Genomic DNA, 10,000 nt, shown 5'->3' on the forward strand with positions numbered 1-10,000 from the left:
GTAGCTTCACATGCAAAGGACACAGAGAGGCAGCTAAAAACTGAGGTGTGCTTCGGAACAAATCTGTATGAATAATTTAGGTGGTTTTCCAAGTGGGAGCGGCAACTTACCTCGTATATTTAATTTCTTCCGAGTGAGAATCCTTTGCTCCGATCTTCTGATCTCCATGCGCCTTTGAAGATAACTCGCGTAGGACAATGGAGAAGGGCAATAAGACATTAAGAAGACACGTAAGGCATGGAAGACACGGGTTGAACACGGTCAAGCTGCACAGCGAACGCAGAGCACACGTGTTCCCCATGGCCTGGGTCCCTGCTCCCAGGGGTAGGAACTACAGAAAGGATGAAATTCCAGCAACAGCTGCCTTCGCCAACAAGTGATCATCCTCTGAGCCAGGTAAGCTCCACCCTGGGAAGCCCTAGTGGTGGCTGCTTCTTAGAACCCGGGATTCTCTGCACATGGGACTGTCCCTTCACTGCAGGTTGGCACATCACCTGAGACTAGGGTTCCGGGAGCAGCAGCCCTTCCAACCAGGCTGACTTCTTTTAGAAGGGCTGCTGCTTGGAAAGACTGCGCCTAAAGACGGTCTCGCCATTTTAGGACTTTTATTTTGGTGGGGGGAGGAGAGACAGGGCAAACTTCTAATCCTCCCTTCCTTCCTTACATAACAAATCCAAACACGACTATCTCTGGGATGCGAGGCCAGGCCACCAGACAGCAGGCTGTGGAGGGAAGGGTTATGCAAGACTCCAGTTCAGGGTTTTTCCTTTCCGAAAACAGAAGGGCTCAGAAGTGGGTTTTGCATCTGAAAGCCTGCAAGGGAACAAGTTGAATCTCTAAAGCCAGCTGTTTCCTCGGGCCTGGGGAGAACTTGAGGAGTAGCGATGGGCAGCTGAGGAAGTGGAGGGGTTGCCTGGTGTAGCAGAAGCGGTAGCTCTAGGTCACAGGAAAAAGTCAAATGACTGTTCTGGTGCATCTGCTGTGGTTCAAGGCAGCTCCCACTGCGAGCCAAAGTGGAGGATAGGCCCAGGGACAGGCGTAGCGGGACGGACGCAGGGGGAGGGGTGGAGGGAAGGTGGTCGCTTTCCACAGAAATGCTCAGAGACCCAAGAGGGAAGCAAGCCTGGCTGTGTCAGAAAAAAGGCTCTGGGTCCGGGGCCCCCAGCTTCCCCGAGATCCCTTCCCGTTGAGCCAGATTTGCTCCCTCCCTCCCAGCGGGGACCTCACTCCCTGTCAATCCCCAGCCAGCCCTGCCGGAAAGGATGGCGGGGAAGGCTGGATGGCTGGACCAGCCCTCGTCCCGGCGCTGCATCGTAGCTCCAGGAACGCCAGACCCTCATCTCCCTCCCTTCCCTGCAACTCACACCTACCGGCCACCTCAGAACCCCCTCCCATAGCTCCCCAACCCTGGCCCCTGCCAGGCAGCGGCCGGGATAAAAGGCAGAAGGGGTGGGGGTTGTAAACAGAGGGAGACAGTTTTTGAAACGAAGAGTTTAGGAAGGGAAATGGCAAAGTAAGGCTGCGAGAGGGGAGCTGATGGCTCTACCCAGCACGCGCGGGCGAGGACCCCAGGCTTCCCCGGGAGCTGTGCCTAGCACTGTCCCGGACCCGCTTCGCTGATGGTGGCGTGGCTCACCAGGCCCGCACAGCTTCCTGCACACCCGTGAGACCCGAGGGTCTGAGGAGGTGGCCCTCTCTGCGAAGTGGACCAGGGCCGCCCTCGCCAGGGACGGGGCCTGGAAGGGAGCCACGGACTCTGGGCCTGCGAGCGTCGGGGTGTCTGCGCGTGTCTCTCTCTGCGTGCCGGCGTCCCCAAGTGCAGGCGCCAGCCTGTCTACGTGGGACCGGGGCTAGCCTGGCAGACTCCTGGCTCAGGAGGTTTTCCCTGGGGTCGTGGAGGATTGCAAGGAGCTCGGGCGCATCGGGAGCATCGGGGAGCGGCGGGAGCCGACCGCGAGCTCCGGGCTGTAGGGCGCCTCTGGAATGGGACAGGCCGGGGGCCTCTGGACTCAATTCGCTGTTTCCTGAGCTTGTAGGCGCCGGGTCCGCAGCGCGGCGGCGGGTCGAGACAGCAGGCCGCGGGCCGAAACGTGACCAGGGCTTGCCTGCTGTTCGAACCCGCCCTGGAGGCTCCCGAGGGCTCGGCCTCCTCCCGGGCTCTGCCATCTCCGCCCGGCTCTCGCCTGCATGTAGTCGGGCGGGTTAGTGCTCATATTCGGACTCACAGAACCCGCGAGGGCATCAATGTGGGCGCAGGGCGTGGGTGTCTGTGTATCTGTGCGAGTGTGTCACTTGTGTTGTGGGCTCGGTGGTCAGCTTCTCAGAGACACAGTCGGTCACTCCGGGGTGGTCTGAGCCCCCACCTCCATCCGGACGGTGTCTATCTCTCCCCTCTGAGGAAGGAAACGCAGCGCTTTGGAGTTTGAGAGCCGCTCCAGCCCTGAGGCCTTTCCCACACAGAGTCCAGGTGACTCTGGAGGTGGAGGACTCCAGTCTCCTCCACGTGGTTCCAGAGGGGGTCAAGCCCCCACCACCTGGGGTTGTCTGTGGTCACCAACCCCGTCCCTGCAGCCTCACAGCAGCGAGACTTCTTCCATCACTCCTCCGCCCCGGGGCGGCCGATGCTTCCTCCACTCCACAGGGGAGATATTTGCACGCGTGAGCATATTCTTATCAAGTTCTGTGCGTGTGCACTTGCACACCAATGACCCAGCTAGCAAAACCCCTGGCTCCTTCCTCAGTGGGCACACAGGCAGCTACCCTCGGCCAGACCCAGCCTCCTCCTCCACCCGCAGATCACAGCTGGAGCCTCCTCTTCCAGATGCCTCTTGGGGTTGATGAAATAAACTTGGAATTTCATTCAAACTGGAATCTCTTGATTTCTCTCCTACAGCATGGAAGTGCCATAGACATGTAAATTACTGCTGTTATTATTTTCATCCTTACTCCTGGGACCTCCCCTTCCCTCAGCCATCCCCGACCACCACCCCCTCGGGGCCTTCAGGGACCTAGGCCAAAATCTGTTCCCAGATAGTTTTGCTTCTCTCTCCCCTTCCTTCTTCAAGGCTCTGCCCAGCTTCACTTCCTGTCTGGGGCACTGCTTGGGTCTCTGCACTCTCCCTCCGGGCTCTGAGAGTCCACATTAGGAACTCCAGGCCAGAGAAGCAACCACAGGACTGAAAGGCTGAGTCTCCCAGACTGCAGATATTGGGTCCAAAGAGACCAGAAACCCCTCGGAATCAAAGAACTGGTCTCGGGTTGGGAGGCAGGCGTCCTACTCGGACCCTCAGAGGTGTCTGAGGCCAATCCTGAGTTATAGACGGGGTTCCCTGGAGGCTGGAGGTTTGGGGGACACCTAGGCAGGCACTGCTCTTCTAAGTGTCTGGAAAAGGGAAGGTTCTGGGACTACCTACCAGGCTTCAGTTGGAGCGGTCGGAGCTGCTGTACCAGACCGAGGCTCCAAACCCACTCTGAACCCCAATTTGGGGAGTCATGGAACTCCTGGTCCAGCCATGCAGTACTCTTCTGTGAGGCAGAGGGCTCCAGGTCTGACTCGCAGGTAGATCCTGGGCACAGAGGGACTTCCTGTCTGAAGGGTCTTACACCTGGTGCTGGGTTCCACCTGCCTTCGCAAGCCCCAGAGGGAGGGGAAAGGCCTCCACTCTGAGTGAGCATGCTAGCTCGGGGCAGCTTCAGTTCATCCCAGTGCGATGCACTGGGCAGGACAAAGTGGAGGACCTCCAGCCTAGGCCGGACGGCCAGAGCGGCAAGGCCGGCTGAGCCTGATTGCCAGGAGGGTCCTGCATGCCCATCAGGGTGGCAGCTTCCAGGGTCTTGGGCTCTGCCTTCAGAGGCAGCAGGCTAGCAGGCCAGCCCTGATGCCCAAACCTGAAAGCCTTGCAAAAGTGCCTTATGCCCCCTTTCAAACCGGCTCCTGACTGGGGTCAGATATATATATATATATATATATACACACACACACACCCCTAGGGTAAGAAGCAGAAAACATGTTTGAAGTTCATGTACACACATACACTTAAGGGAGAGATCTGCTAGAATGTGGTCTGTTTCTTTCTCCATCGGCCAGGGGCATTGAGAGTGGCCCCAAAGCTGGTATGACTCTTGAATAGGCAAGAGAAGAAAGTCAAAGTCAGGCGCACAGGAATGCAGAGTCCTCTAAATAAACACCATTTCCATGGTTTTAATAAGCAAAATAGGAAACCATTTTAATAACCAAAAAACAGAAACCAGTCTGAATAAAACTACAATAGACTAGGTTTTAATATTTTCATATCATAAGCCAGGTTTGAAATTGATCCCTTATTTTACATGAAATAAAAACAATTTCTGTCAGCAAATTTGATTTCAACATAGTTGAATCCGTAAAAACCAAAGCTTGTTTCTGATGCAGGACGAATATCCACAATATTTAAAACTGCAAGCACCATGCGGTTCATACAATCGTGTTATTACTGTTAATTTATCAACTAATACAAACTCAAAATGCATCCGGCCAGCAGCGCCAGCAATTTCAAATGGGAACTAAAAAATATGCTTTCATTTTGGTATTTTTGTCAGTGCAACTGAAATCCTTTTACTGACCTGCAGGGAGAAAAAAAATGTAATAACAAAACAAACTAACAAACAAACAAAAAAAAACCACCCAGGTCTTCTCTATAACTACCCTACAACTGAAGGGGAGGGGAAGAACACCACCAATAACTCGCCTGATATCTCAAAAGCAGGAAAAGAAACACACAGAACGTGTTGGTCTGAAGAAACACACCTGAAAGTTGCAGTTACTTGCCAATGCTTGGGGTTACCGGTACTTGGCTGGTTCAACGCAAGTTCAGGTCACCGTCGGGTAGTGTCCCGAGCTGGTGAAGCCGTTCACTCTGGGGGCATGAGTGGCTCCCGCAATGAGTTTCGAAGGGACCCTGGGGTGATTCTGATTGCAATAAAAAGCCAACAAGATCTGTTTTCCTCTCTTTTCTGGTGAGGGCTGTCAATTTCGCCATGACACGAGGTGGGAGCAAAGACGGCCCTGGCCCTTCGGGGTCTGAAACTCCGCAGCTGTCCTGCCCTGGGACCCGACGGGGAGCCGATGTGGGACCCGGTCCTCTTTCTCTCAAAACCAACAAAACTGAAAACCAAAACGGGAAGGAAAAGAGGACCAAAGGGGGGCAGGGGAGGGAGTGAAAACAAGCAACTTCCAAAGGTGCCCAATACAAAGTTGTTTTCTGATGCAAAAAGCCCAGAACCATTTTTTTTTTACTTACAAAATATGCCATAATATTAAACCCAAACAAAGACACTCAAGCTTGCTGCCACGTTCTCTAAGCGGTTTGGCAAGCGGGTATTTACAAGCCGACAGCTGGGACTGAAACCCGGCAAGCAGCCACTGGAGATTCCGAACTGCGTTCCCTTCTCACTCCAAAGAAACAAGGGGTTATGATCCATGATCAAGAACATGCTAAAGTTAAACAAGAAAATGGTACAAAATAGAAATTATTACCATACATGTCCAGCATGCAGGATTAATATTTTTAATGCAGATTTTCGTATTTTTCTATGTAATGGAGCAGGCAATAAAAGTGATGATATTTGCGCAGAATGTCCTAACTGCGGCCCGCGTCCCGGGGCTGAGAGCCAGTGTTCTCTGGACCCTGGACAGACAGGTCCGTCTGTCCTTCCTCCGCTCAGCCTCGCCTCGCGCCTGCCAGGACGCCAGGGTCCCTCTCCTCTCCTCGCTGCTCTCTTCCCGAGCTGGACTGCGCTCCGGGCCGGGAGGTAGCGGCCCCGGCTTAACGCACAAAGTTCAGAAAGCCAGGAGTCTCCAGACGACTTTGGCGACTCCTCGGGACTGTACCTCGCCGCCCTCCAGCCAGAAGAAAAGTTGCTCCAGGATTTCCCACCCCCTCGTCTGTCTCTGGCTCTGCTTGAGTCTAGGAGGCGGCGCTGGTGCGCGCTGCACTCGCCTTGGCCAAGGTCCCCAGCCTGCCCGCGCGCCCTCCGGTCGCCCGCGTCCCGCGCGCCCTTCCTCCCTCTCCCTCAAGTCAAACAGGTCAATGCTGGGGCTGTGGCAGGGACTGGGTCCAGGGGAGTCCAGGGCTGGGAACAAGGGACGGGGAGTCCGGGCCGGGGCCAGGGCAGGGACCGGGTCGGGCCAAGACTCACAGAAAGAACTCGGGAGAGGAGGGGCTGTCGCTGGTGGAGCCCGCCTCCCTGAAGCCGGAGTTGGCGAGTTTCTCGCACTTGACCTTGTAGGCGTCTCTTTCTCGGGCCAGCCGGGACACCTCCTGCTTAAGCTGCTCCACCTGCTGAATGAGCTGCGTCTTCTCATTCTCCAGGTGGTGTTTCTGCTGAACGCGTTTATACCTGCACGACTGGGCGTAGCCCCGGTTCTTCAGGGTCCGCCGCTTCTGCTTCAGGCGGATCACCTCGTCCTTGGTGAAGCCCCGCAGGTGGCGGTTCAGCTCGCGCACGGACATGGACACGAGCTGGTCGTCGGAGAAGCGGTCCTCCACGCTGCCGTTACCGCCAGCCGCGGTCGCCGCTGCAGCCGCGTGCGGCCCAGGCCCGGGGTGGCTGGTGGGCAGCTGCTGCGTAGGGCTAGCCGCGTTGGACGGCGGCGGCGACGCTTGGTGATGGTGGTGATGGTGCGGGTGCGCGTGCGGACCCAGTTCTTCGTGGGTCACGCCGGCGCCCGAGTATGGATGGTGCGGGTGCGGGTGTGGGTGGTGGTGATGATGGTGGTGGTGAGCACCGCGGAAGCCGTCGAAGCTCTGCAACGGCTGTGGCACTGGGTGCGAGCCGATGAGCGCCTCCACCGCGTCCTCAGGCGTCAGATTGAGCGCCTCGGGGTTCATCTGCTGGTAGTTGCTCGCCATCCAGTACAGGTCCTCCAGGTGGGTCTTCTGTTCAGTCGGGCTGAAGCTGGGCGACGAGGGCACCGAGCTGCACGGTGTGCTGAGCGGTGTGGAGGACACCGAGCCGGCTGGCTGCAGGCGCGTGCAGGGCCGGCCGGGACGCTCCGGGCGCCCCAGAGGCTCCTTCTTTACGTCAAACTTCAGCAGGTCAAAGTCGTTGACATACTCCATGGCCAGCGGGCTGGTGGGCAGTTCAGGCCCCATGCTCAGCTCCGCGGCCATCGCTGACGCGAGGCGCTGCCGCCGCCGGGAAACTTTGCAGCCGGCCGGGGCGCACCGAGCCGGGAGCGGGGGCGAGGAGCGGTGAGCCGGGGAGGCGGTGAGCCGAGGGCGCAGCGGGCCGGGGCCGCTGGCCAAGCCTTTGTCTGGGGACGCGGCGGCGCGCCGGAGTATACCGAGGCTGCCTGCGCCGCCCCAGAGCTCGGGACTGTGGCCGCACCGGGGCCGGGCGGAGCCTGGAGAGGAGGAGAAGCGAGAGGGGCGCGCAGCTGTGCAGAGGGGGATCGCCGGGCAAGCGTCTGCCGCTCGGTCTCGAGCTCTCTTGCTCTTGGGTTCTCGATCGCAGCCGCTCGCAGCCCGGCGGTGCAGCTGTGCTGGATCCGGCGCCGCGGTTGCCTTTTATCGCCTTCTGATGTCACAGGAGCGCGGGGGCCCTGGCGGCCCAGCGCGCTGGCCAATGGCAGCACGGCCCCCGCGGCCCCGCGGCGCAGGGCGGGGCGCGCCTGACAGCTCCTCCGCCCCCCGCGTCAGCTGACTGGCGGCCTGAGCTGCCGGGCAGCCGGGGAGGAGACCTAGCGGAGGGCTGGAGCGAAGTCGGACTGCCGGCCCCAAGCCCAGCCCCCATACCCTCGGAGTCCCGGCTCCCGCCCGCTCTCTTTCCGAGCGCCTTCCCCCTCCAGGCCAGGCGGCCGCTTCCTCCCCTTCGCGCGCGCGCTTCTCCCTCTTTCTCCGTGTTCTCCCCACCCGCGGTCCGTGTCAGCCCCAAGGAGGCTCAGAACCAGAGCCGGGACAACACCTCTTGGGCCCTTTGTTCCCAAGCGTCCCCCGCCCGGTGGGGGACGCTCAGTGTGCTGCGCGGCTGCGGGCCGTACGAGTGCCGTGCACGCCTGTGCTTCCGCAGGGCTGCGCAGATTTGTGTGTCGAGGGGTGAGTTGGGGCTCCAAGAGTTGTGTTAAAATCCAAGTCAGCCTCGGAGCACCCTCCTCGGGCCAACCAAGGGCCGTTCCCCGCCTGGAGAGTGCGCTGGCCCAATCCTGAGATAGGACTCCCCTGGCCCCGCCACTCCCGGCGCTCAACCCACCCACAAATGCATAAGATGAAGGGAGCAGGGAAGGAATCGGACAAAAAGCGCTGAGTCTCTTTCCCCAGCAAGATGCACGGAACCCTGAGCTTCCCGAGGCACGGGGCTAAGACCTGCCCAGGACGATACTCCGGGTGGCTCTCCGCTGCTGGAGAAGCAGCCCTGTTTTTGTTTGAACGTTTTGTAACGATTAAGCAGATCCCCAGCGTCAGCCGGCGGAGGAGACTCAAACAGGCATAAAGTGCGACCCCAAGTGGCCACTGTGCGCAAAGGTGCGCCGAACTGCCTGGCCCGCTGCGTGAAGGCTAGGACTACCCCCGGACCCAGCTGAGTCCTCCTAACTGGCCCGACTCAATTCAGCCCAGAATCCAGCTGGGCTGAGCGTGCACCGGAGCCCAGGACAGGTTCCCCTAGAGCTACACAGAGGCCGTCGAATCCCGTCTTTGGACCCAACCGCGAGTTCCTCGCTCATCGCTCCGCATGAAACCCCGCGCCCAGCTCTGGGGAGGGGTGGGTGGTGGGGCGGATGCCAATCGGCAGCTCCCGGTGCGAGAACGTCCTGGGCCGAGTAAAGACGGTGGCGGAAAGTGAAAAGGCCGGATCCAGGGGGGCCCAGGTTTGTCAGATGAGAACCCTGGGAGCTCAGACGGGAAGACCGAGGCGCACCGCACTAAGCATCCACACGGGTCTCGCACACTGCGCACCCTACCTACTCCAGTCCAGTATGGCCCCAAATGATAGGTTCCTCCCGAGGCCCGGGCCCGGGCGCCAGAATCGGACAAATCGCAAATTCGCTGTACCCGGAGACCCGACCCGCCTCCCGCGTCGCCTTCTGCGCTTCAGCTTTGGCTCGCGCAGCGAAAGGCAGGAGAAGCGCGCACTAGGTGAGTGTGTCCGAGCCGCTGCCTGCGCAGGAACAGCAGGACTCTGCCGCGCCGTGGGGGTCAGGTGGACCTGGCCAGTGTGGACGCAACCAGATGTTTTTAGTGTTAGAAAATAAAATGTTTGCTTTCAGTTAATCTGAAAACTATTCCCTTGCGCCTTCGGTGAGGCGGAGGTGGGTTGTGGTCTTAAGTTGCCTATTATTAATAAAACGAATATATCTCAACCAAAATTTGAACTGAAAGGTCTGATTTGACAATGGGCAAATGTAATGTTGGAAGAGACTGTCTTTAACCCTCTGCGAGAAAGCGTGGTCTCCGCAGAAACGGTTAGGCTGACTCCTGGGAGAGAGAGTCTGGGCCGAGCCGCTGCCCCCTACCCCACCCCCACCCCCGCCTCGAGGTGGGCGCTGGGGACAAGTACCCTCTCTGTCCCTGTGTCGTTCGCACTCAGGGACCACGCACTCGGACCCACGGCTCCGGAGTGGAGCGTTTCGAGGCCGTCCTTGTTGGATGTCTCGGTCTGTGCAGACGACGGTCCAGTCTCGAGGTGGCCGGGCGGGGCAAACGCACAGGGCTCTTTCGGTGCCGCGGAACTCCAGCCAGAGGCCGGGCCGTAACAGACCCGCGGGCAGGGCCTTGAAACCCGGGGTTTGGCGGGGAAAGACTGATGCTCTGGACTTCTGAGTAGGCGCTGAGGCAGCCGGGCCAGTCTGTGCCCTCCTGCGTCGGCCTGACCCACGCTGTCGAAGAATGAGATCCGAGTCTCAGGAGTGTGAGGCCCGAGGAGTTCGGTCTCACCTCTGCGGTTCCCAACCTCCCGCTTCCCTGGGAGGCGGTCGGCGCCGTCTCAGGGTCTCTAGAACTCCGGCTTTGTCTAGTGGGCAGGC

General features: G+C 59.0%; 1 protein-coding gene across 1 annotated transcript; it reads right to left on the minus strand.

Annotated features, from left to right (window-relative positions):
• Positions 1 to 4,257: 4,257 nt before the first annotated feature.
• On the minus strand, positions 4,258 to 7,532 carry MAFB (MAF bZIP transcription factor B). The gene has a single exon (XM_037044062.1). The coding sequence runs from the start codon at positions 7,149 to 7,151 to the stop codon at positions 6,174 to 6,176; it is 978 nt and encodes a 325-aa protein (XP_036899957.1). The 5' UTR covers positions 7,152 to 7,532; the 3' UTR covers positions 4,258 to 6,173.
• Positions 7,533 to 10,000: the final 2,468 nt, after the last annotated feature.

This window comes from Sturnira hondurensis, unplaced genomic scaffold (assembly GCF_014824575.4).
Source record: "Sturnira hondurensis isolate 20B ecotype Veracruz unplaced genomic scaffold, ASM1482457v3 Scaffold0004136, whole genome shotgun sequence".
Taxonomy (NCBI): Eukaryota; Metazoa; Chordata; class Mammalia; order Chiroptera; family Phyllostomidae; genus Sturnira; species Sturnira hondurensis.

What these genes read in the sequence shown, in the direction of transcription:
- MAFB (XM_037044062.1), bottom strand. Translation starts at nt 7,151, where the DNA reads ATGGCCGCGGAGCTGAGCATGGGGCCTGAACTGCCCACCAGCCCGCTG.